At 43.2% G+C, this 27,358-nt stretch overlaps 1 protein-coding gene across 1 annotated transcript; it reads right to left on the bottom strand.

The window, feature by feature from the left end:
• Positions 1-705: 705 nt before the first annotated feature.
• On the bottom strand, positions 706-26,628 carry IFNAR2 (interferon alpha and beta receptor subunit 2). The gene is made up of 9 exons (XM_081030173.1): positions 26,281-26,628; positions 20,238-20,329; positions 19,182-19,223; positions 17,278-17,392; positions 15,777-15,955; positions 13,674-13,834; positions 9,905-10,076; positions 6,553-6,683; positions 706-2,947 (listed from the first exon to the last, which is right to left on the bottom strand). Exons 2-9 carry the CDS (start codon positions 20,290-20,292, stop codon positions 2,258-2,260), a joined length of 1,545 nt encoding a protein of 514 aa, XP_080886299.1. The 5' UTR covers positions 20,293-20,329; positions 26,281-26,628; the 3' UTR covers positions 706-2,257.
• Positions 26,629-27,358: the final 730 nt, after the last annotated feature.

Raw genomic sequence — 27,358 nt, 5'->3', positions numbered from 1 at the left:
TGTCACGGGCTTGGCAGGGCGTGACGCGGAGGAGGAAGAAGAACTTGCTCCTCCCTCCGCGTGCGTGGACAACACCAAAAGTAAAACAGGTTTCGAGATGTAGGTACAGTGTCCCGATTTGGGGGCCACCCCCGCCAACGTTAAATGTATGCTTTGAAAGGTTCCCGTAAGATACATACACTACACCACCATCCCAGAGGTTCTATGTGGATGGTGCCATTATGGGTGGTGGTAGTTTTTCTCTACCCCCGTCAATACTGTGTTGCCCAAGTTTTCCCCAACGAACCAGCACGGCCTCCCAAATCCCCACCCCGCAAGTAAGCTAATTTGAAAGCACTCCATCCAGTTTGATAGGGTCTTCTTTACCCCGCCCCCAGGGAAAAAAATGAAACCAAGTCATTTATTTGGCAATAACTCGTTTTTCTCACCAGGCTGCCCGGAGAGGTTTAATTTCCTCTTTTTAAACTTGAGCAGTGGTGAGGACGGAAAACCCAGAGCAGGGTAAGTACTGGGGCTGCCTGATGTCTGACGCTACAACACTCCACGTGCATGCGGGCACCGCGGGGCGGAAAGTTCCTTTGGCCCCTGCAAGCCAGCACACAGAAATAGAGGAAGTTTTGTGCAACCTTAGTGATGCCAGCAGAACCACAAATCTGCTGCGTGTGTACTCTGATGAGAAACAACTCTGAAGACACTACCAGGTTTGTATTAAAAAGTACGTCTTTATTACCCTTCATCAATCTCCAACCCGTATACAAAATTTAAAAATACACACACACCCACGCTGACATAATAAGGTTATCCCAAAAGATCACTGTGGAAATCTTTCAAAATATGGTAGCTGCATTCAGAGGCGGAGAAATGGACTCTGTATATGATCAAGTCCCTTGCCTAAGGAATTTCATTAAATAACACTTACCCTCTCACAGCCCTCTCCTTTGACTTACTTTAGGGCAATTATAAAAATAATCTGTTCAAAGTCCTTGAGCTAGGACTCATGATTTTTGTTTTACCCCTTTTGAAAGGATCCAGAAAGGTCTGAGAACACTGCCCTTGGGGTGAGGGGGGTGGGATACCTTTCATTCACCCCGGGAGCCCCTCAGGGTGGCAGCTCCAACACCAGCGTCTTTATTTCTGTATTTTCTAATATTTCTCCTACCATTATATGAGCTTGGAGATTACCGAGTCCAATCTCATTTCACAAGTGAAGAAACTGAGGCTCACAGAGGCTAAGCAAAGTGCTCAGGGTCACACAGTGAAATGGTGGCAGTCATTCTTCTGAGTCCCAGTCCTTATGTTTTTTGCTATTGATATTCTAGAATTCTCCCTCCCGCCCTCACCCATTCACAGGAACTGTAGTCACATGTAGGACATTTGGAATCAGCACACATAGCACTTCTTGACTTGTTAAACATGACCTCTTGGAAGTTATTTCTTCTGAAGACCTTGAAATACTTTTGCATTTGTTGTCTCACTTGCTTTTTTAAACATCTTAAAATATGGCACTGAGCTTCTCTCCCTCTCCCTCATGCAAATGTTTGTTTCCTCTATTAGGTACCTGCCTGACATAGAATTAACGTGTGCGAGTCTGTCTTCCTCACTCAGATTGAGGAGGGGCTGGACGAGGAGCCGAGTCAACTTCTCAGAGTGTAGGCCACAAAATGACACCTGAGAGCTGCCCAAGACTTGGCTGGACCTCTCCTACTTCCAAAAGGAACATGTGCTTCTATTTTTTGTGAGTCACCCTCCACTTCCTCCCGTGGTCCACGCTCCTCCTGCCACTTTTTCTGCCTGTTTTCCTGCTCTTGCCTTGAGCCTGTGGAAAACACTGCAGACTGCTCCTGCTATGAACCCTGCTGAGTGTCTTCCTTTTCTCTTCCCACTCCCACACTGGCCCAAATAACTTCCCAGGGCCCCGGACCACCCCTGAAAACCACAGGGAACCTTGCTCCTTACTCTGGAAACCATGAAGGAGAAACATTATAAATTCATGGGTGTAGGGGCATTCCCTTCAAAGCTGTCACTTTGGACATGTAAACAATGCACCAAATGATACTGTGATACCAGTTGGCCCACCTCCCCTCATCCCTATACTGGGAATTTGCATAGATGATGTCACCAGGAAGAGGGGGAAGGGCGCAGTCTCCATCTCCTTCCCCCAGAGAACACTTGCAGACCACAGGAGCAAGTGAGGGTGCAGGGGAGAGAACCCTGGAGGTATCTGTCAGTCCAAGTTAATTCAGTATTTTGGGATTCATCATCTCATCATATAACCATCCCTGATGTCAACATCTGACTCGGAAGTGTCACTTGTTTCAGAAGGAGAATCTTCAGGCCATAGACACGCCACGGGAAAGGACGACTGTGTCCCTCCTCCACTGGCCACCAAAAGGTTTGTTTCCGTTTCATTGGGATCCTCTAGTTCGGTGCTATCTTCTGGAAGAGATAACTCTGGAGGGACTTCTGAGTTGTCCTCGAGGACCCTCACAAACACAGAGTTTAAATCCACATTGAAGATAATTCTGTCCCCAGACCCCTCCGTGGAGCTGCCATCCTCCTCAGAAAAGCGGTCCTCCAGCCGAGTCCCCCTCCCCTCGTCCGCCTCACTAGTGCATTCCGGCTGCCAGGGGCCGGGCCCTGGTGCCATCAGAGACTCACATTCAGCCTCAGGCTCGGGCAGGTCAGCTTCCTCAGCGTCTGGGTCACAGCAGTCCTCCACGGTGGCCGAGGAACCAGAGGCCGGACACAGAGGCCTGCCAATTAGTCCATGCATGGTGTAGCCCCCCGCGTTTGTTCGGGGGGCTGCTTCATTATCGCTGTCACTTTCATCATCATAATTATAATCCCACACTTTCTTCTTTCTTTTGACGTGAATGACCTCCAACAGAGCCATGGCTTCCAATGGCGGCAGCTCCGCAAATACCCAGGCTGAAAAGTTATTAAAATTCTTTAAAAGAAAAAAGAGAGAGTCTATCAATTCTAAGTGTTTGTTCCTTATTTTTTGACAGAATAAAACTTAAATGAGATTACCTGCACAATGATGAGGATGGTGATGATGACCACAGTAATACCTAACAGATAATATTTACTATTTGCCAGGCACTGCTTAGTACTTTACACGTTATAACTCATTTCACCCTCACAACTGCTCTATGATGTAAGCTTACTATTCTTATCCCCACTTTACAGATGAGAAAATGAGTCAGAGAGGTTAAGGTTCATAATAGTCAGGGGTGGAGCCTGGATGTGAAGCTAAGCAGGCTGCCTGCAGCACCCGACTATGTGTTAGCCGGCTCCTTCCTACTTCTCTCCCCTCACTGCTTTTTGCATGTCAGGAGAATCTATCCATTGGGCTGAAGAGATTTCAATTCTGGATTGCCAAGACATTCTCAAGTGGGTGAGCAGAGACTCTAGGGAGCTGATGCCATTAGGTCAAAGCGCCCTGGACCAGAGGACCTTAAAGATGCAGATGGCCACTAACGGGTGAGGGGTGAGAAGAGTGGGGAGACGGGAGATCACTCTATTCCAGCCCTTGAAAGAAAACACCTCCAAAAAAAAAAAAAAAAAAAGAAAAGAAAACACCTCCAGGACACACAGGGTGGGGTGAGCTAAGGCGAATACAGACAGGCTGAGCTTCATCCTGTCTCCAGATGGACTACAATGGGGACCAATGAGGAGGGTGGTCATGAGATTCCTTTCACTCATCCTTAGCATTGTCTGCCTCTCTAATCGCCCATGCCTGCTTTTTCCCTGCTCTACCCAGACCCAGCTTTGGGGTGAATGTTTCTATTGGATTATTCATCCTTTTCCTTATTGATTCACAGGAGTTCTGTCTATAATCTGAATTCTAATTATGTGTCGATTATTTACGTTACATATATTTCCCTCCAGTCTGTGGTTTGTCACTTTATTCTCTCTATGATAACAGTTGAGAAAAAGAAATTCTTAATGTTAATGTAAGAAAATGTATCAATGTTGTTCCTTTATGCTTTTTGCTTTTTGTTTCTGAGAGAATCTTCCTTACCCCAAAGTCATATAGAATCTCCTCTAGTACCTTCTACAATTATTAGGAGTTTTGCCTTTCACATTAAAGTGAAAGACAATATAGCTGGAACTGGTGTTTGTGTATGGTGTGAGGTAGAGATGGAATTCCATTTCCTCCCATACAGACATGTACTGATCAACCAACCAATCCTTTCCCCACTTCAGTTCTACTCGTGTTCAGTCTTATTTCCTTCCGTGTAGGTCTGTTTCTGAGCTCCCCATTTGACTAGATCTTTGTTAATGCCTTTCAAGAAGGTTTGATAATGTTCTCTACAAAGGGCTTCTAATGACTTCTGTTAGATTTCTTCCTTCAACGTTTTAAAAATATTTTATTACCATTATAATGGCATTCCTTTTTTTTTTTTTTAATTGTATGATTCCAAGTTCAAAATCAGGTAAAACTAATCTATGCTGCTAGTAATGTGGATAGCGGTTACTGCTGGTAGGGGGTAGTGAGGAGAAGGTGGCAGGAGAAAGACAGATCTGGGGAGGCTGGTCATGTTCTCCTTCTTGATCTGGGCATTAGTTACATGGGTGCGTTGAATTCGTGAAAATTCAAAGAGCTTTACTCTGTAATTTGTGTACTTAAGTTCTTGGATGTCGCAAGCAGCTTCATGATTATTTGCTAAGTGATTGTTGCTATGTATAAAAATGCAAGCATCTTTGTATAGATTATTTTGTATGTAACAACTTTGCTAAACTTATTAATCCTAATAACTTATTGCTAGAAACGTGAATTTTTTATAGTCATATCATCTATAAATCATTGTCTCTACACTCACTCCTCAGACTTTAAGCCCCATAAGGGCAGGGTGTTTTGTTTGTTTCGTTCACTTCTGTATCTCCAGTACATAGAACATGTGGAAACAAAGTAATACTCGATAAATATTTGTTAAATGCAAAAAAAAAAGAAGAAAAAAATAGATACATTAAAAAATTTCTAACATCTATTCTTGACCTAGGCAAACACACTGGATCTAGAGGGTTCTGTTTTATTGTTCTTAGAGTTTTACTTAAACACAGAGCAACAATTTTTAATGGAGAAATACTAGACAGACATGAGATAACAACACCTCCTGTAATTATTTGGGGTTAACACAATGACAGGCACATATATAATTGGCCTATAATTCTGAGGCATCTTAAGGAGGGGAGGAACCCCAGGAGGACCTGGGAGGAGGTTTAGTCATGAGTTTAGCTAATTCAGGCACAAGATTTATTTAGGAGGGTAAGGGTGGTGCTACCGGCCTTTACATTTCAAGGCCTGTTGGAGAAGGATTTACAGAAGACCTCAAGGTCAAAGCAATGCATGGCAGATAGAGTTGGAATGAAGAAAATATGCTACACTGATGGATAAAAAACATCAATTCTTGCAAAACATGGATCACAGTGTGGATGAAACCCAACACAGAGCCACTTACATCTCATCAGGCATAGCCAAACGCCAACTAAGTTCAAAGACTAATTGTAATTAAAATCTCCAGGAGTACCTATACCACCCCAATAAAAAATCCCTCCCCTAAACCACCTGGATCAGTAAAAATAGCAAGAAAAAGAAGAGAAAAATTTTATCAACTACAGGAGAATATTTAAATATGTGGCTATCGAAAAATAAGAAGAAGGTGAATGAGTTCAAACAGAAAAAGAAGATACTTCTAGATGAAAAATTATAAAACTAACATAGAAAGAAAGCAATGGAATAGGGAAAATGATAAACGATGAACAAATGTACTTGAGCCAAAAGACATGAGGAGGTTTTAGAAACCTCCTCATGTAAGATCAACACCCAGAAAGTAAGATCAATACCCAGAAAGTAAGATCGATATCCAGACTTGGCCGAGTGGTTAAAGGCTCTGAACAGAAAGTATGTGCCTTGGGAAGCACAGAGAAGAAACACAGACAAAGCGAAGTGGCTGGTTTCGCTAATAATTAAAGTAACAAAAATGAGAGCAACCATGCGGGACTGTTATACACACAATAATGAACAACAGTGGTAAACATGATGAATCAATGTCATCAGAGCTTTGGAGAAATGTGCACACCTACACGTCACCACTGGCATTGTGAATTACTTCTTTTCTTTTTTATACGATGAATCCACTTTGTGTATTTGTTCCCCTGAAGTAATTCAAAATATAAAGGTAATCTGTATAAAAATGTTCGCTGCATTATTCTTAATGGCCAAAAAAGAAAGAAAATAAAGGAAAAGAAATGAAAAAGAAATCAATCCAAATGCATCACAGCTCGGACATGATTAAAGGAAAAACGATACATTCATAACAATGGAACAGAATATGATGGTTACATATAATATGTGGACAAAGTAGAAAAAGAAAATATAAAATGCAAAATATATGTTTATAGGGACGGAAAAGAACCCAGAGTGTTGAAGCCTCATGGTGATTTTAGAAAACGGGATTTTCTTCTGTGAGAATGTTTAAGTATATAATAAAAATTCTTAAGGTAAAATAAAAAATAAAGACAGAAATTAAAAAGAAAAATACATACCAGCACTTTGGGGAACTTATTTTTTAAGCATATATAACCAGTGTGTTGCAGTATTACTATGGTGCTTATGAAGACAACTACTATAAAAAACATAGTAATCAATCCTCCTATTTTGGCAGATTCTGATGACTCTGTGGATGAAAAATAAATAACTTTATTTCAAAATAAATCCAATAGACGATCTCAAGTGGGAATAAATGCACGTTGGTCTGGTGGTGGAAGGAGATAGCAAGGGAACAAAAGTTGGAAAAACTATTGTTAAATACAAAAAAAAAGCAAAGTAATCCAATCTATATTTTTTAAATAATAGAAATGACAGATTTAGTTTTTAACAGTAAAATTTCTTTCAGTTTATAATTGTGTTCTATGACTGCACTCTAATACAGTAGTCATTAGCCACCTATGACTACTTAAATTTAAATGACCAAAATTGAAAAACAACCCTCAGTTTCTGAGTCACACTGGCCACATGTCAAATGCTCAACAGCCACATGTTCATATGCACTGCATGAAGTGAAAAATGGGAGTGTGCCTGAAAACAATGGGGTCATTCTGAGGCTGGACTTTGGCCACGCTAGGACCCCAAATCTGGGCTCTGCTGACCTTGCTTTGGCCTATGAGTTCTGCCTTAGAGTCTTGTCAAAATTCCATTTGGAAAATTTTAACATTCTGACTGAAAACAGCTTTTTCCCATAAATCCAATTGGACCGAGAAGACATCAGTAGTTATGTAATGACAATAGAAAAATTGTCATTTTTTGCTGTCAATTTAATTTAGAGCTGTTCTAAATTAAATTCCAGCAAATCAGAGTGAGAGAGACAGCCAGCCGTGGAAGAGAGTCTTGGGAGAGACATCAAGACTGCTTACATTCCTGAATGTTTGTTGAAACTTTGAATCAAGTTCCAGGTGGCTATCTACAAAAAAACCACACACACACACACACACACACACACACACACACACACACACACACAAGACCCACCACCAGTTCATGCTTATATGTTACATATGTGAACTTGATTGCCTATAACCAATCCAGAAGTAGTAAATATTTCTCCCTTACAGACTCTACACCTATCACAGAACTGGCCCTGCATCATCCTTTCCCCACCCCCGTATCTCTAGCCAAGGTAAATTCTTTCAAAACAACTTACATCTTTCTTCCCCAGACTCATTGTCAGCCCCAGGGCAGCGGACCTGTTGTCTTCTCCACCCAGCGATGTTGCTGGTGGTTCAGACTGTATGTCCCAGGACCTGGTCCTTTTCTGGCTTGCATATGGCTCAATAAACCCTTTCTTTCAAAAAAGCGCTTGACCGTGAAGGTTTTTATTATAACAGTAACTAAGGCTCTTAAATTTCCAGAAAGACTTTTATTAATATTAATCTTGTAACCATAGCCTCAGGTAAAACAGGTACAAAGGAGAAAAAAGGAAAGCCCTTTTTTCAGCCCTCCTGTGAGCCAAGGGTGGTGGACCTCACAGAGTAGGAATGAGAAAAGGGCAGTAAGGGCAGTGTGGCTACTGCAATGGGCCACCATGGATTCCAGCGCCTCTTGTCCAGCAACACCTGTCACTAGCTGTAACCTCTGGTTTCTCTTCTTGGGGTCCTCATCTGTAAGATGGGATGAACCCCTACCGTATTAATGTGGTTGTGAAGATTAAAAACCAAAACAAAGCAAAAAACCCAGCAAAAATGGGAGTCCCTTTTACTAAGCCGCTGTCACCAAACCAAAACTTAAAAACGAACCTAATTGCAGTTTTAGCCTCTCCCAGGAGTGGAATTTTAAACCAATTAGTCTGTAATTTCCAGGTTAACACTGGTGAAGTGATCTGCCTGATAAGTAAGACGCCTCTGCCTTTCAGGAAGGGAGTCCCATCCTCTTTCCGCCTATAAAAACCTCTCATTTTGTACAACTCATCGGAGTGCTCTTCTACATAGCTGCTGGGTCTTACATTAATTTTTGTTCCAAAAGACGCATTAGAGCTGATTATCCGGCTTGGTCTTATTTTCGGGGAAACAGGGTAGATAGGATGCTGCCCAATTCATGAATTGCTTTATAAAAGCCAATTAGATCCCCAGATTTATTCAGTTGAATTTTGTTCTTTAACATTACTACTTTGAGTTTTTATTTGTGTAATATTGTGATTTATACTAAGAAATACATTTTTTTTTTTTTTTTTAAGGAGGGCGCAGCTCACAGTGGCCCATGTGGGTATAGAACCGGCAACCATGGTGTTATCAGCACCACGCTCTAACCAACTGAGCTAACCGGCCACCCCAAGAAATACATATTTGAGCTTTGACCCAATTCCTGGCATAGAGCTCTGTAGACTATCCTAAGTGATAAGAACAAAGGTGAAAGGAGTGTCTTTCATTTCATAACAAGTCCCTTTCAACAGCACTTGAGTTTTTATTAATGAGTGTCTTTTGGAAAGCTCCTAAGTATGGGTGCCAATTGCCAGGGGAACCAACCGTGTTATTAAAGTGTTGGAACTTCCAGTCCCACCCCACAACTTCCTGGGTGGGGAGAAGGACTGGAAGTTAAATTAATCACCAATGACCAATGATTATTTAATCAGTTATGACTCTGTGATGAAGCTTCTGTAAAACTCCTATATGATTGGGTTTGGAGAGCTTCCAGGCTGGTGAATCCATGGAAATGCAGGGAGGATGGAGCCTTTCCCCCATATCTTGCCTCATGCACTTCTTCTATCTGGCTGTTCCTGAATTGTATCTTTTCATAATAAACTAAGAATCTAGTAAGTAAATTGTTTTCCTGAGTTCTGCAAGCCATTCTACCAAATTATGAATCCCAGAGAGGGTTTCTCCAATTTGGGAATCTCCAAATTGGGAAAATATGGGAATCTCCAATTTACAGCTGGTCAGTTAGAAGCCCAGGTGACAACTTGGATGTGTGACTGGTATTTAAAGTGGTGGTGGTGGAAGGGCAGTCTTGTAAAACCGAAGTTGGATTCCAAGCCTTGTGCTACTAGACACAGAACTCGGACAGATGTTAATCAATCATGCAGCACCCCTGCCTCCTCCAATGCTTGGCTTAAATAATGCCCAACCTAAGGGCACACCCAACTGCATTCAATCACTCCCTGAAATAAAAGTGTTTCCACTTCAGGAGGATTTCTGACCATATAAAGGTAGGTATCTGCTTGTCCCTATGGTATGGCAACATACAAGTGACTCCGCCACTTAGTGTTGAAGGACCCATAGAAAACATCTCTGCGATATGCCTTTAGCAGAAGAAATCCCATTAGTAGTCCCGGACTTTCAAAGTCTTCTTTAAATAGGGTTTCCCTCAGAGTAAAAGCAAAATATGAATTTTCTAAAACTCTCATACCTGATTCCTGTCCAGGTTTAAGCAGAGTACATTTTGTGGGAGATTCAATTATTTTTTCCACATCGTTAGGCTCAAAATAAACAGATACACAGTGGTTTGTGTTTGGAATTAAGTTGTTGATGACATAAGTGAAATTTCCAGTGATGGTTTTTGCATTTATTTTCGGTTTATGCTGTAAAAATAAGCAAAACAAATCAGTAAGACTTTGAGTAGAATTTTGTTTAGAGGCAGGCCCTAAGAATATCTTTGAGTATTTGTCTTCAAATCTTAAATACGGATAGAAATATCATAAGCTTGGCAAGAAAGTTTTTATAGTCACTTGGAGCAAGCAATTTATCACAAAACTACACATATGTGTACACAAACACATACATTTTAAACATGAAATCTCATCTAGCAACTTCATTTTACAAATGAGGAGAAAAAGTCCCAATGAGGACTAAAGATCTCCATGAAGTCATTTTTGCAGGCTTATCTTACAACCAGATAAGCCTGCAAAAATAGGAAAATAAGATTATCTTATTTTATTAATGATAACGTGTCCACTTTACATTTCAGAAAGTGCTTTCATACATATTAACTCATTAGACTATCAAAACAGTCTGCAGAGTAGGTAGTATTCCCATGATCCAGACAAAGGAACTGCAGCTCAGAGTGGTTAAGTAACTTCCCCAAGGCCACACAGCTTGTCTGTGGCAGAAGTGAGGCTGGTGTCTAGTTCCCGGTCTCCTCCCTTAAAACACCTTGCTTCTTCTTTCCCAGGTAGTTCTGTTCTATTTTGGAATTAAAGAGCTGACATGAAGGCTCCTTCATGAAAAATAAGTTTTTTATAATGCCTTACAGCTTTCAAAGTACATTCTTACTAGAAGTTCTATAAATTAGGATTTCTGGCAGTTCAAACACAGCCTTCTGTAATAATGTTTTTCTTCAAGTTTCTATATGAAAGGAGGGAGAATTATTTAAAAACAAACCAACACACTGAAAGCTCATGCATGGCAAATAAGCAATGAAGAGGAAAAGGGGACAGAGTCACAAACAGCGCCATGGCAAGAGGGCTCTTGCTTTGTAGTGGAACAGTTTAGGGGTAGCTGAGTGTCACAGTGTATGGGCTCTACACCTGGTGTTGCCATCGTGGGATCTTGATTAAGTCTGCAATGTTGCTCCCTCCTACCGTGTTTCCCTGAAAATAAGACCTAGTCGGACAATCGGCTCTAATGTGTCTTTTGGAGCAAAAATTAATGTAAGACCCGGTATTATATTATTATATATTATATCATATCATATCATATAATATCGTATTATATTTTATATTAAAGACCGGGTCTTATATTATAGTAAAATAAGACCTGGTCTTATATTAATTTTTGCTCCAAAAGACACATTAGAGCTGATGGTCCGGCTAGGTCTTATTTTCGGGGAAACATGGTGCTTCAATCTGCCTCCCCCGTGACTGGGATCCACAGTCCCTGCTCTCAGCCAAGGCCAACCCCTCTCATGCTCATGATACTCCATCCACTGTCATCTCCTTTAGGACACTGCTCCAACAACCCCCACTGGGACACTCTCCCATCTTAAAAATTCCTTCCTTTGACCCCACTTTCCCCTCCAGCTACCACGGCATATCTCTCCTTCCCCCTATAGAAAAACTCCTTAGAGAAATTAGCTTTCCTCACTGCCTCCAAGTTCTCTCTTCCTTCTCTTGCTTGAATCCACTCCCACCAGGTCTTTACCCCATCACTCCATCAAAACCACTCTTACCAAGGGCACCGTGACTTCCGTGTGCCTAAATCTAATCCCCGATTCATAGCCGTCTTCTAACGTGTTCCATTTATAGCACTGGACGCAGTAGATCACTCTCTCCTTCTGGAACTTTCTTCTCTCAGCTCCCAGGACATCACCGTCAGCTAGTTCTCCTCCTACCATATTGTGTTCCTCCTCAGTCTCTTTGGCTGTTTCCTCCTCGTTTGCTATCTCTCTCCATTTTTGGAGTCCTCCAGGGCTCTTTCCTTGGATGTCTTCTCTTCTCTATGCATGACCGCTCCCAGGTGATCTCACCTGGTCTCAAGACATTCAGTCCATACCAAGAAGCCAACGCTCCCCACAATATCTCTCGGGCTAGGACCTCTCCCCTGAACTCCAGGCCTAGTACATTTGATTCCTGCTCACTATTCCCCCGGATGCCCTCTAGGTACCTCAAATTGAGCGTGTCCAAGAATGAACTACCGATATCCAACCTATCCACCAGCTCTGCCCATAGTCTTCACCATTTTAATGAATAGCAGCTCTGTCTATCCAGGTGCTCGTGCTGAAAGTGTTGGAGTTCTAACTTCTCTCTTTCTTTACCACAGTGCACATCTAATCCATCTGAAAATACTGTTGGTGTCACTCACAAAACATATGCAGAATTTGACCGTTTCTCATTACTGCCAAGTGGTCTAAGCCACCACCATCTGCCACCTGGATAGCACTGGCTTCTTTTTTTTTAATCTAATGTAATTTAAAGACTAATTTTCTTTAATGAAGATGTTTATCAATGATAACTTTCCTCTTACAGTGTTGTCAATGTCCTAAAAGCATAGGTGTCTTATTTTAGAAACAATCTAAAACAGAGAGTTAGTAGCTCATGGATGGAATATAAATTAGATATGACTGGAATAGCATAATGAATGAAACTTGATAAAGTCTCTAAGCTATATAAGCTTATTTTTGCTCCCTCTTCCTAATCAAAGGATTAGGGTGTTGATTATAATTCAGGTGGAGATAAAAGAAAAAATTGTAATAATTATATGATGTGCTAATTCCTATAATTCCTATATAAATTGCTAATTCCTAAGAAGTTACCAGCCTCTTAACTGGTCTCCCAACTTCTGCCGTTGGCCCCTATGGTCTATTCTTAACACACCAGCCAGGATGCCTTATTAAAACCCTGGCTTCTCCAGTGGCTTCCGCACACTCCAAAGACTCAGACCCACAAAGCCTGACAAGATCAGGCTCCCTTCCCTCCCTGACCTTGTCTCCTTCAACTGTCTTGTCTCGGTCACTCCATTCCAGCTCCACGTTGCTCAAACCCACTCATGCTCATGATACTGGGACCACTCCAGCCTCAGGACCTCTGACTTCCTGTGCCCTCTGTCTGAAATGCTCGATACCTGGTAGGCTGGCATTACCTGCAAAGCTTTTATAATTGGTAAAGGGCCATACAAACATAAGCTGCTAGTTCAGCAAGGCCCACCGCAAGCACAGTTTGTCCATTTTTCACTCATTCCAGCTTTCTAAGCGAACACATAATATAAGATCCAGGTCTGTCTAATACCAGGATCACCCCGAGGTAACTGACATTCAGTTAGGTCTTTCTGGGAAATGAAGAGGGAACAGAATTGCCAGAAAGAGCCATTTCTCTTACTGTGCAAGAGGGCTGGACTGGCAGAGATAGATGCTTTTTACATGCGGCTAAACCATCCCTTTGAAAGAAAATCTCACCCTGACGTGTTGAAATTTGCCTGTTCTCCCCATCTACGCCACACACCTCTCTCTCTCCGTGTCCCTTGATGTTGTGCATGTGACTTATTCTTTGAAAGAAGGCCGTGCTGGTGGGCTCAGGCAATGTATTTCTAAAGTGAATGAACTATGGACGCTTCTCTCCCGAAATCAGACCACACTGATCCAGACACTTTAGTTTTAATTGTTCAAATCATTACAAATGTCTTTTCTTTAAAAGAAGATAGTCAAATATCTTCATTGCCAACTCAAAACTGTTTTGACCACTTACCTTCTTAATAATCCCTCCTGACACTTCTTCGATGACAAGTGATAAGTAAACATGTAATCCTTCCCCACGAAGTATCTTGGGTATGACAGGTGGAAATTTCACTATCACTTTAATGTGGTCACTAAAACCAACAATCTCAAAGTTTGGTGGTTCCAACGACACTGTTCAGAAAACAAAGTTAGAAACAAACTCCAGCGTCAATGATTGTTCTCACTGTCATGATATCACCTTACTTCTTTCCAGCCATCTTTCTTTTAATCTGTCTGTGGCCCGAGCTAAGGCATGGGCTATGGTTTTACCTGTGAAAAACTGGGAACAATAAAAATGAAGTGATTTACTTAATATTACCACAAGAAATGGAAGATAGATTTTGGGATGGAAGTCAGTACTTTCCCAATTTTCAGGCTGTATTTCAAACACAAAAAATGACTTCTGTCCATATTATAATAATACATAACCATTGTAGAAATATCAGAAAACAGGCAATTGTTCCTGAATGTAGTTAATCATGTTTTGTCCATGCTGTACGTGTGAAGATATATTTAGACATATATAAATTGAACTAGGGTGTGTGTATATGTATGTATGTATATATGTATGTATGTACACACACATATATGTATATATATGTATACACACACACACATATACATACACCTAAACTAAATTTAAATCATTCTTACCCATATTGCTTTGCGTAGAATATATTTTCACTTATTTCATAAACACATTAATACATATTTATCTACATCAAGGGCTGGCAAACCATAGCTGGAGATTTTGAATGGCCTCCAAGTTCAGAATGGTTTTTAGTTTTGAAGGGGTTGTAAACAAATGAAGATTATGTGACAGAGACCATTGGTGGCCCATAAAGTATAAGTATAAGGGGTTGTTAATCCATAAAGTATAAGGGGTTGTTTTCCTCTGGCCGTTTATGGGAAGTCAGCTGATCCCCGATCTTCACCATAAGTTTTCATGGCTAATTCCATTCTGCTGAATGGAGGTACCATGATTTAACTGATTCACTGTTTTGAACTTTTAGACTGACTCTAATTTTTCTGAATAGAATCTGTGTATTCTTGAGTGTTCTTGGAGCTAAATCTTTGTATTTGTCCTTAATTTCTTTAGGACAAATCAGTAAAGAGAAATTCTGGATTAGATGAGACACATGTTAAAGTTTTTAACACATACTGCCAATTACCTTCAGAAAGACTGTACCAAAGTACACTCCCTAGATTTCCTCTAAACCTGGGTATTTGCATATTTTTAATATCTGCCATTTTGAGTCTTGAAAAATGGTATCTCATTATTTTAATATACTTTCTTTAAAGGTCTGAATACCCTGATCTATATATATTGTGCTTTTCTTTCTTTTCTATGTGGACACACACAGATATGTCTATGTGTACGCACACAGAAACACACAAACCATTCCAGTGAATCTCATAAGTATCTAGGTGTTTGCTAAACTGGGATTAGCTGTCATTATCACCTTGTAGGTGGTAGTACACACCCACACAGCCTTTCACAGGATTCTGAAACCGAATCTCTCTCTTGGAAACAGGATGCATATTAGGACACTGAAAAAATGATGGAGTCTGGCTGAGGGCCAGTGACAACTGCCCTGGAGCGGTTAACCCAAGTGCCATAGGAAGCTGACTCCAGTCATAGAGAAAAAGGGCAAACCCATTTGGGCTCCAGTCTTCTCTAAGTCTGGGCCCCATGTGCACGCACATCTGGGCCTTCACGTATAAAACAGCTACTGGGTTATGATCTGGGGGAGGGGTTGTAGTGTTAAGGAAACCTTTGGCCTGCTCCCCACTTTCTGTTACACTGTAAAACAAGCCAGTAAGTAGCAGCTACTACTGACTGACTGCCTTCTGCAGGCATTAACTAACCATCATTCCACTTTCTGGACAAGAAAACTGAGGCTCAGAGAAACAAAGTGAGGCTCCACGATTACAGAGCTAGGAAGTCAGAGGGCCAGGAAGTGAACCTAGCCCAGACTCTAAAACACGTCTGCAGGCCTGCCTATTTCATGGCAGAGAAAATAATGATGATCTCGATGGCAAGGATGAAGATGATAAGCAGAGATCCACTCACTCTTTATTGCTGGGAAGATGCTCTCCCTGCTCGTACAACTGACCAGGGTTGTGTTCCCTCGGAATGCGACAACTCTGGGGACATAGGTCTCAGGCATGCTTTCCCACACATCGGTTAGGTCACAAAATGATCCTGTGACCTCTGTACAGTCCTTCACAACCTTCATATCCTCTGGTCTACTTCAAAAGGAAAAGAAATGGTAAAAGGAAAACATGAGCATTTATGGGATAAGAATCTGTTAACTCCATATCCCACTTTCTCAGTCCTTCCTGATTCTGCTCAAATATCAATTTATCCAGTCATTTGGCCCAAGCACCTCATAAAAAATGGAACTCCTTATCCCGCCCTGCATACCTCCTTTTCTCCCCCACCCCCTTCCCTGTCCATTTTTATTCATACCATTTACAACAACCTGCCTCATTATGTTATCATTGTTTATTGACATCTGCGCCAACTTTCAGAATGTCTGCACCAGTGGGGCAGGGACTTGGGTTCACCTCCTGGCATGCAGTTGGTGCTCAGTCAATATTTGCTGGATGAATGAATGTGCAAACCTCAGGCTTTCATGGTAGAGGCCCCAGGTCTCCTCTCCCCTGCAGGACAATCATAATTGCCCTCCGTGAGGTCCCTTCTCTCTCCTGCTGAGGACCACACGGCCCAGTCCTACGTCAGCCTGTGCGACACAGGGACAACATGGGCTTCAGAAAGGTAGGTGGGCGATCCATGTGACTGCCTAGTGCAGAGAAAAACTCAAGTCTCAGCAGGGACCAAGGAGAAACTTGCCAAAGGCCCTCTACTGGGTCAGTCAGAAATAGGAACAGCTGTAAGCCAAATTAACAACGAACAACAGGACACTCTGAGGGGCTACTGGATCAAAGCAATGACTTATGAAGGGGACTGTCGCACACGGGAAGAAGAGAGCAGCAAAAGGCTTCATCGGTTGTGTCATTCATCCTTGTGGCAACCCCTAAGTAGAAGGATTAGCTCACAGAAGACTGAGCTCTGTGCCCAGAGTCACAGCAGGTTAGTGACCAAACCAGACTTTGGACCTGAGCCTTCCCTAGTCTGGGCCAGGCCGCTTTTTGATGTGCACATGCCTCCCTGAGCAAAGAAAAGTGAACACAAACCATCCATATGGTCACCAGACCTCAGACAACTGTCCTCAGAAAACATACTGCTTTTACACATTCAGACTTACTAAATCAGGGAAATAATTGTGAAAACCATATACAATAACAATTTTGCTTCTGAGGCTTGGACCTGTAGAAATTAACTTTGGTTATAAATATAAGCTTTATCAAAAATAGTTTTGGATTTATTCGATTTAAAAAAGTGGATTTGTGTGTTGTCTTTGGACTTTTAAAGCTCTGAATGCGGGGGGAGGGAGAGCGAGAGCGAGAGCTAGAGAGAGAGAGAGACTGTCACAAGTAAAATCACCTCTTCCCCACTCCCACATAATAGAAATATATATAGCAAGAGAAAAATGAACCGTCAAACTAACCTCATGATTGTGTACCACAGTGTATAGTGAGTCGGTACAATGGAATGATTTCCTAATTCCCATGATAAAATTACCCGGAAATTTCTTAATGTCATCCTGAAAATGCAAAAGTCCTCTGAAAAATATAAAGAAAACAGGAGGAAAAAAAAAAAAAGAAACACTGAAATCCAGAATCCATGCTTGTATCTTGGCCACAGCCCAGACCATCTCCAGGGATCTAGAGCCCACATTTTCAGCAAAGCCCTCTGCAGAGGCCAGAGTTCTTGGAAACACAGGAAGGAAACGCTTCTACTGGACAAGAGAAATGAACTCATATAACTGTACAATTCATTAATGAGCAATACAACGTAGGGCAGGCCACGATGGGAAACAAGAAGTCACTACTGTGTAAACAGAATTTGAACTCCTCCAATTATCAGTGACTCTCAGTAGCTCATGGGATCAAAATGATCCAGGATATCCTGCGCCAACCCATTCTTTCCTCTCAACTTCCAGCTCCCCCTGCAATCCTCCCTAAGCTCATCCCACAGCAAGCCTTTCCGCCTGCGAATTCCCCACTCAAGTCATTCCCCACTGACTTGGGCAGAGGGGAGGGAGAGATAAAGTGGCCATACCTTTTCAGGCATTAACCGTCCACAACAATGCTATTGTAGCTGCTATTATCACACCCATTCTACAGACCATGAAATTGAGAAGTTGAGTTATACAATGCTAACTCCGGGAAGTGGCTGCAGCGAATGAGGCTCTAAAGCTAGGTCAGATCCCACCTTACAAGGTTCAAGTTTTTAAGGTCATCTAAGTTTCCTAACCATAATAGGTTACGGCCTGGGCCTCTGCTTCTCGGTTACCAACTCTTCATTCCCCAGCTCATCACAAGGCTGGACACATATTTAATGAATAGTGAAGTTCTGTGGACAGATTTATGTATATGGGCAAGACGGTTAGTTAAAAAAAATTATTTTCCTTTGTCTGGTACCAGATATTGGATAACAGGTACAAGAGTGCAAATTATAGGGAAATTATTTCTGGGTCATTTTTGCTTGGCATATTCTGTGTCTCCTTATTCTTCTATTAAGAGGTTTTAAATTGAATATTCTTTTAAGGGGTTTTAAAATGATCTCTATTGTTCTTATAATAGTTTTGTGAGACAAATGTGAAAACCAGAATTGGCTAATTTTGGCTCCTTTTACAAAGAAAGTATTTGAGAAAAAGGATTTAAACAAAATGGGCAATAGATCTACAGCCAAAAATGGGTTCTTGGTATTGGTCACAGGAAAGAATTCCAGGACACACCGAGTAAGTCAAGCGAGCAGTAGATTTATTAGAAAAGGACCGTACTGCTCTCAGGATGGCGAGAGAAAGGGCAGGCTCAGAGAAGAGCAGCCACACCAAAGAAAAGAGAGGTCTGGAGATTTATTACATAAAAAGTAAAAGGGTGGAATATTCAGGACTTAAGGGCGGTGAGGTAGATGTTTTTAGGTGGGTCCTTGCTGACCCCTCCCTCCATTCAGGAGGGGGCATTTTTGTCCTCATCTGGCTCTCTCAGAACTGTCATGGCAACACAGGGGGTGGAGATTTTTCTTGGCTGCCATGTTAATAGCTTTATAATCTATACAATCATCTCAAGTTCACGTCAAAGGGCAAGATGATGGCAGATTCTCCCTCCAGCCCACCCTGCGCCGCAGAAATCCAGTTCTGGCCAGATTGTAGTGGGCTTTTTCCTTAACTGCTGTCTTCGCCTCTTCCTTCCTTTTCTCCCCCCTCCCTCGCAGTCCTATTCTTCCTGCCTATAGTAACAGACCTGGGATCAGAAATCAAATTTCCCACATTTTAGACTTCTGAATGGTCACCCCAACATTCTGACCCTTACACAAAATTTAGTCAAGCTAAGAAAAATCTCTTACCAGACAAAGCCTGTAAAGTACCAACCACGAGGCTGAGGTACACTAGGAAGAAGAAAAACATGTTAGAAAAACACTAACACTTTCTCTGGGCTCAATTTAGAGTTGTTGCTCTGACTCTGGCATTCTTTTACACACATCTATTGGATTGAGATGTTCTTGGGCAAACAAACAAAAAAAAACTGCTGAACTTAGTGATTCTTAGAGAGTTGACATTGGTCACATGACACAAGGATTTAGTCCTGAGTGGATCCAAAACAAGATCTGCTTGGGAACTGACCTAATAACAAGGGTTGGCTGAAGGAGGGTCCTGGGAAGCAGTTATCTGTCTGGAAAAATTATCAGAATAGGAATAAGCATGTTGCTAATTAATAAACTTTCAAGGTAAAGATACTTATCAAGGGTGTTGAAAGGTATTGGTGATGGGAATTGGGCTTCTCATTTGTTTTTTTGGATGTGATAATGAATTGGGAGGAGGGGTTACTGGCATTTTTCATGGGTGGAGACCAATGACATTATTTACACACTCCAATGCATGGAGCGTCGTGCTCAGGGGAGAAGTGTCCCATTCAGGGATCCCATACTCATAAACTATGGGACAAATGACACAATGATACTGAAATAGAAATCAATAGAAAGGTAGAGAAAAGTCATGAATAGGGCCACAGGAAAAAGTTGATAATAAATGAAAGAGTGGAAACCAAAGTTCAGGGATGACTTTTCAGTCTAGTGACACTGGTAGGAGATAAAGGGTTTGGCCTCTTTCCAAATATAGGAGTAGACTGATCAATTCCATCCTGGATTAGAACGAGGGTATTAAGAGAAATTACTCTTCAAATTACATACAAGGATATTCCCCATCATTATTAAGCCTTAAGTCATTCTTGTTTATCGTTTGTTTCCTTAAAAATAACAATAGGGCAGAAACGCATAAGCACAGGCTTCTTATCTGGCCCATAACCTTGAGCAGGCTGAGCCCCAGTCCTCAATAGGGCTCCTGATGGTGATGACTTCACATCCTTGCTTCCATTAAGAGCTGTGATAAAAAGTAGCACTTACCCGCGAGATACACATTAAGTGGTGTCATTGCAGAGGCATTCTGGCTCAAAAGCATCTTTGTTGTTTGATAAGTCCTTTCTTTACTTTTACATCTGAAAGGAAATCAATATTAGGTGATCAAAATGCTGACGTGTCTAATTAAGAATGATTGAATACAAGACAATGAAAGACTAGCAGGAAACTCCGGCTCCCAGGCTTCCCCTGCCCTCCTGGGAACTAGATCATTTACTTACATGTACATGAACAGCCTGATCTCAGCTTCTGGGCCCAATTCCCTACTCGGACAGGAAGAAATTTTAAATCTAACTCTTGAACAGGTAACAGTCATTTGGTTCCAAAATTTGAAACATACAGAAAGGTAAAAATGAAAAGAGGGAAAATACAGAAAAGTAAATAGTGAAGAGTGTTGCTGCCTTTAGAAAACTACTTTTATTTATTTATTGTTTTTGGTAAGTTCTTCAGAATATCTTTATGCATAAGCAAAAACAAATCTATGTCATTTCCCCCCTGCTTTTTCCACTTAAAAATGTATTTAGGAGCTCTTTCTACATCAGTACCAAAGATAATTAGTTGTGTTGTCTATTCTACGGACAGGCACCACTTATATAATCAGTCCCTATAATGGCTATTTGAGTTATTCCCAATTTTTTTCTGCAATTAATCATCTTGGACATGCATCATTCCACCCATGGGCAAGTCTAAATGAAGGGGAGATTTCCAGAAGTAGGACTGCTAGGCAAAAGTGCATTATCAGTCAGGGTCCTAGCAGGAAACAGTGTTTTGAGAAAGTTTTTCTTTTTCTTAATTTTTTTTTTCTTAACCGGACTTTATTGGGGAACAGTGTGTACTTCCAGAACTTTTCCAAGTCAAGTTGTTGTCCTTTCAGTCTTAGTTGTGGAGGGCGCAGCTCAGCTCCAGGTCCAGTTGCCGTTGTTAGTTGCAGGGGGCGCAGCCCACCATCCCTTGAGGGAGTTGAGGAGTGGAACCAGCAACCTTGTGGTTGAGAGCTCACGCTCCAACCAACTGAGCCATCTGGCCATCTGGGAGCTGAGTGGCAGCTCATTAACTTTATTCTAGTTTCAGAGGGCACAGCTCGCTGACCCATGTGGGAATTGAACCGGCAGCCCCGTTGCCCAGAGTTCGGTCTCTAACCAACTGAGCCACCTGTCCACCCCGAGAAAGTTTTTAATCCAACCTGTGAGCAGGATATCCGTAGGCATAAGGAAGAGTGTAGTACCTGGAGCTACCAACAGCAGGGGCTGTTACCTCCCTGGGCCTGAGGCGCAAAGGGAAGGTGCCAAAACCCAACTTTGGAAGGAGAGAATCCTGTGTGAGGATGTAAGATGTAAGCCAGACACAGCCAGCCAACATGACTGTGCAGAGTGGGGGCTGAGGGATAAATAGGTCGTCCATCACTGCCTTTCCTCCCTTAACTTGGGGCTCCACGTTGGTTAAACCCAACCAGAAGTCAGAGAACAAAGACGCTGGTGGTTGTACCTACAGAAGACAGGATCCCAGGGCAAAGTAAAGGGTGGGGAAGGAGGAGGCTGGGTCTGGAGGGGGAGACAGAAGAGACTCAGGACAAAGGGGCTATGCATTTGTAACTTTGATAGAAGAGGCCACAGTCCCGCCCTTGTGGCTGTACCAGTTTACACAACCACCTGCAAGGTGTGAGAACTTTTTGCCTTCCCACAGTCTCTTCAGAGAGGTTATCATCAGGCTCTTGGATTTTTAGGAAATAAACTCATAAATGAAAAATTGTTTTCAGACTAATATTCAGTTGTATTTCTCTCATTCTGAGATTGAGCATCTGTTCATATCTGTAAGAGCTATTTGTATTTCCTTTCTTGTTAACTCTGTATCTTTGCCCATTTTTCTATGGAGTTGTTGCTTTCTCTTCTTACTGGTTTGCAGGAGATTTTTAAGTAGGCTGACCCTTTGCAACAGGTCACCTCTTTTTTCCCCTCCTCTTGACAGTTGCCCTTTGATTTGCTTGTGCGCCTTTTTTTTTTTTTTTTTTTAACCACACAGCAGTTCCTGAGTTTTACAGCAGTTTCTGAGTTTTGTTTTCAGATTGAAAGTATTTCTTTTCTGGGGGAGGAGCGTGGTAATGAGGGTAAGGGGGCTCAAATATATGGTGATAGAAGGAGAACTGACTCTGAGTGGTGAACACACAATGTGATATATAGATGATGTATTACAGAATTGTACACCTGAAATTTGTGTAACTTTACTAACAATTGTCACCCCAATAAACTTTAATTTTTTAAAAAAGAAAGTATTTCTTCTCTTAGTGTCTGCATTTTGAGTCACAGTTAGAAAGCCTTCCTCACTTCAAAGTGAGAGAGAAATTCAAGAATTTTAAGGAGCCCCGGCCCCAGTCACTCTTGTTCCTTTCCTGACTCAGAGCTTTGGTCTCCATCTAAGCAACGGGGTTCTATAGATTCTGGGTGTTAAACATTGGGGCAGCATCAAGCCCCAAGTCAAAATGAACAATGACCACAACATAGCACACTTGACTTCAAGCTAAAAACAAATTTAGAAGTCCTCTTGACTATCACGGTAACAGGTCCCACCCAGGGTGTTCTAGAGAAATACAAGAGACTCCAAGTCAACACTGCCATTCCAGCTGCAGACTCCACGGACCATGAGAGATCAGGGCATCTGTGCTCACAACTTAGCCCACAACAGTGCACCCATTTAGAACATCTAGAGATGTGTCTGTGATACGTGAAGTTATTTCCCATCACTACTCCTCAGCAGAGGGCTTGCATGGTTGGAGACATTCCTTAGAGGCTGGGCGTCCCTAGATTGCAGGCTGCCACATTGGGGGTGACTCCCTTACACTTGAACGTCTGCTCTGTGCCCTCCGGTCCCTGTTTTTGTTTGATAGTGGTACATCTTCCTTCTGCATCTGCAGAACACGAAGTCCCTTCAGCAGCCGAGAAACACACACACACACACACACACACACACACACACACACAACACACACAAAAGCTCACAATTAGAAGTCGGCTCTCTGGTTCAGGGCCAGGGAACACTCCTCCCCTTTTTGTTGGCTGGTGACTCACAGTCCACTTTCAACCAGATATCTGGGAACTAGACTCCAGCTTGCTCAGAAAATCTATCTTCTTGTCTTGGCATCCTGCCTGGAATTGTTAATGAAACTCCTTACAACTCTCCCTGACTACGAATAGATCAGCCTTCCTAAAGCCTCGCTCTTGTTACTGTCATCTCTGTAGCCAGGGCCAGCTTTAGTGCCCAGAGCCCTGCCCACAGAAGGGTCCCACATTTGGTTTTCTGCTCTTCTGTGGCTGTTTAGAAATTCTTAACAACTTTATCTCCAAACTGGTCATTTGTTCGGGAAGACTGACGGGATAATGAAACATGCACTGGGCTTGGAGCCTCAGCTCAAGCTTGCTCTTGCTACCCTCTCCCCTGCAGTGTGAGGGTCCCAGGCCCTACCTGGCCTCTTTCTAGATCCGTTCTTTGAGTGAGGTGGAAGCTGGATCATTGTTGGAGAGTCCCAATGATGCACTGATGCCTTCCTGGTGGGTGTGCAGGGAGGGTGGGGGCTGGGCAGGATGGCAGCCATCCTTGCCCTGGGCTGGCAGTGTCCCACTTCAGCCAGGAAATGCCAGTCTGGAGGGGCTGCACATCTAGGTCAGCTTTGATCCAGGAGCAAAGTTTAAAGACCCTAGGACTTTGTCAGCATGCTGTGGCTTAGGATGGTAGGTCCTCGGGAAGGGGAGACTTGACTTCCCCAGAGCCCATCCCAGGCTGGGGTGTGGGGCAGCTAGCAGGTGGTAGGTGCATGCGTGCCTAGAGTCACCAGCGCAAGGGGCCCCAGGTATGTGTAGGAGCTGCCCTGGACCTGAGTTTCCCTGTGCAAGAGTGAGTGCTCCTTGAGTGTGTGTGTGGGTGGGGGGGGAGGGGCTGTGGGGGAGGGGACACTCTCTTCCTCCTGGCTACCTTCCTGAGCCTGCCTTCACTTTGCTTCTTCTGGCTGGTTGGAGGCACCTTCCCAAGATGTGTAATTTGATGACTCTCCATGCGAATTAATTGTTCTTATATTTGCAGTTAGATCTGACTTTGTAAAATATAGATTAGTCAAATTCATGCAAATAATTAAAAACAAATTTTTTTAACTTTAGAATGACATTAAATAGCAAATTTAAAAACAGCAAGTTGAGACAGACTATGGAAGAAAAGAAAAAGCTTTATATTTTAGTACCTTTAGTGGTACTTTTACCTGGAAAATGGCATTTTCTTTTGGCCCATAGATCATTTTTGTTCCATTTTACAATCAGAATGCTTCCTATAGTGGCACAACATAGTGTTAACTGACAGTGTTTTTTCTTACTTGGTGACATAAAATAAAAGTACATCTTATAGTCAATAGCATTTTAGTTTTGGTAGAATATAATGGCTGATAGTCAAAGAATATAGATATGCTGTTGACTTTTAATAGTTTGAAGGTTTATAAATTTAATAGGAAAATGAGTCCAGTATGGCTGTGTGTGTGCAAGTGGGAGGGATGGGATATATTTTTTTAATAAAAGTTTCACTTTCAAGACAGTAACTCTGGTGCTATGGTTCTCCCAATTTTTTTGAAAACAAATTACCATTTGTCAAATTATAGGAACCAAATTTTGGGCAGATTAACTTTTAAATAAATACATTAGAAACTTTAGAGGGAAAATGGGTAAGAATAAAAGAGCCGTGTAGATTTTTGATCATTTAAAATTGAAAAACAACTTGTGAACAACTTGTGAACTTCAAAGTTTGGGGTGGCCGGATGGCTCAGTTGGTTAGAGCCCCAGCTCTGGGCAGCAAGGTTGCCTGTTTGATTCCAACACGTGAGCTGAGCCCTCCACAACTAGATTAAAGGACAACTTGGAGCTGATGGGCCTTGGAGAAACACACTGTTCCCCAATATTCCCCAATAAAATTTATAAAAAAGTAATTCAAGTCGTTTCCTGGAACTAACAGGTCAAATCTCATCAAGTATACTGCATATTGCTATGAAAGTTTACCAGATGTTTTCTTTAGAACAGATTTTCTTAAGGCCTCGCTCTGTCTCTTTACTCCCTAAACCTAAATAGCAAATGTATATGTGTGAGTGGGTGGGTGGTACTTAGAAACCTTGCCAAGGTGTGGGACAGCTGTCGGCCTGTGTAGCATGACACCAGGGGGGAGGGAGGACGGACTCCAGGACTTCCCTGCACCTGCCTCTGCCCCTCCCACCTCGTCCCGCTCAGATCTGACCCTCAGGCATGTCAGACCGGTTTCTAAGACCTCTTGCCAAACAAAAAGTAGGAAACCAAAGAAATAGTAAAAGAAAAAAAGGAGGCCAGGTATCTCGAGTTTCCCAGTACAGCCATCGCTAGACACACAAGTAGTTTGATGGACAGAGCTCGACTTTAACTGGTTAATTTGCTCCGGGTCGCAACGCAAACGTCGATTCGCACGTTTCCCACTACCTCCCGACCCCGGAGGGGTGGGGGGGTCCACTCCTCTGTCTCGGTGATGATGCCCCGTTACCCACTCCAGCTTCCAAGCGATGGATCTGGAGGGACGTAGGACACTCCAGCCCCGGTTGCCCCTGTGACCCTCTCCCGCACGGGAAAGGATGGTTGATTCCCGGTGTTCTCTTGGAGAACAGGCCCAAGTCCCAACCAGAGGCCCGAGCGGGTAACCCAGTTTTGCAGGCGGGGTGTCCCGGGCATCCTTGCTGACGGGGGTGGGGGGGAAGGAGGCGGAGTATGGGGGAGACGAAGTGCAGGGCTGGGTGCAAAGAAAGGGGCTCCCAGGTGGGACTAGAATGGAAGAGGCCGCGGGGGGACGACCCTTAAGGGGGGCGGGGCTGCAAAGCCAGAGCCTCCACAGCCGGGAGGGAGGCGGGAGGGGAAGGAGTCCCCGGGAGGCTCAGGAAGTGGAGCCGGATTCCGGGAAGCGGCTGCAGGGACCCGGCGTTTGCTGGGTAGTCAGCTGCCCTAGCGATCCCCGCCCCCGCCCAGGCCCGCCTTCCCCGCGTTACCTTGGCAGTTTCGCGTCGCCGCCCCGCTCCGGGGCGCTAGCCTCGGTCCCGGCCTCTGGAGTCAGGCTCCACCGCCGCCCTTTCGTGAGCCGGTTCGGCGCTCGCGGCCAGGACGCGCGCTGCAGGCGACCCGCGATCACCTCGGGCGGGAACCCGCCGAAGTCCGCACGGAGCGAAAGTGGGAGGAGAGGAACGTGGCGGCCCGATGCAGGCCTGCAGACGCGGTTCCGGAGGGCTTACGGGGTCGACCCGCAGGTGGTCCTCCGGCCGAGGTGGGGAAAGCCCCCAGCGCGGAAGCGCGCCCCGAGTGCCGGCCTCCCCCGGCTCTCCGCGACCCGGGCGGGCGCCGGGCGGGCTGGGGGCGGGGATGGCGGGTCTTGTCATTGGCTGACGTTTATTGAGTCCGCCCCTTGCCAACCCCCAGCGCCACTCAATAAAAATGCGTTGAATGAATCAAATGAATGGATTGTTTCCTGGCATTCCCGGTTACTAGTTATATAAACCGCTGCGATCATAGTTTTCCAATCAATAAAACAGGAATAAAAATAGCTGCCATTGAGTTGTAAAGGCTTGGTTGAGTCCCAGGCTCCAGCAGGCCTTTGTAAATACGGTAAGTATTGGTCCCCTCTCCTCTTCGGGTCTTGCCTCGCTGCTCCTCCTGCCTGGATCCCCACTCATGAACGTGTGTGGGGTAGGTGGAGGGGAAAGAAAGGTTAGTCCCTCATTATTTTGTTTACCTATTGTTTATAACCTGTCAGTTTCCAAAATAGAATATGACGTAGCTTTCAGTAAAATGTATGTGTGTTTTTTAATTAGTTTCTCCTTATGAACAGTGTTTGACATTTCCCTCAAGTGAGATTGCTTATTCTTTTTTTATTTAAAAACTTAAAAAAAAATTTTTTTATTGGGGAATATTGGGGAACAGTGTGTATTTCCAGGGCCCATCAGCTCCAACTTTTCCCTCAATCTAGTTGTGGAGGGCTGGAATTGAACCCTCAACCTTGTCGCGCAGCTCACAAGGTGGGGGTGGGGGGCTCCTTGCCTTCAATCTGGTTGTGGAGCACGCAGCTCACTGGCC

Source organism: Rhinolophus hipposideros, assembly GCF_964194185.1.
Source record: "Rhinolophus hipposideros genome assembly, chromosome: 2".
In the NCBI taxonomy this organism is placed as follows: domain Eukaryota; kingdom Metazoa; phylum Chordata; class Mammalia; order Chiroptera; family Rhinolophidae; genus Rhinolophus; species Rhinolophus hipposideros.
This window is presented reverse-complemented; position numbering and strand designations above follow the sequence as displayed.

Excerpts from the sequence above, each read along its gene's own strand:
- IFNAR2 (XM_081030173.1), bottom strand. The coding sequence starts at position 20,292 with ATGCTTTTGAGCCAGAATGCCTCTGCAATGACACCACTTAATGTGTAT. Across the intron at positions 17,393-19,181 it reads TACTTTACAGGCTTTGTCTG|AGGACTTTTGCATTTTCAGG; the intron begins GTAAGAGATTTT and ends TATATTTTTCAG. Across the intron at positions 6,684-9,904 it reads TAAACCTGGACAGGAATCAG|AGTCATCAGAATCTGCCAAA; the intron begins GTATGAGAGTTT and ends TTTCATCCACAG.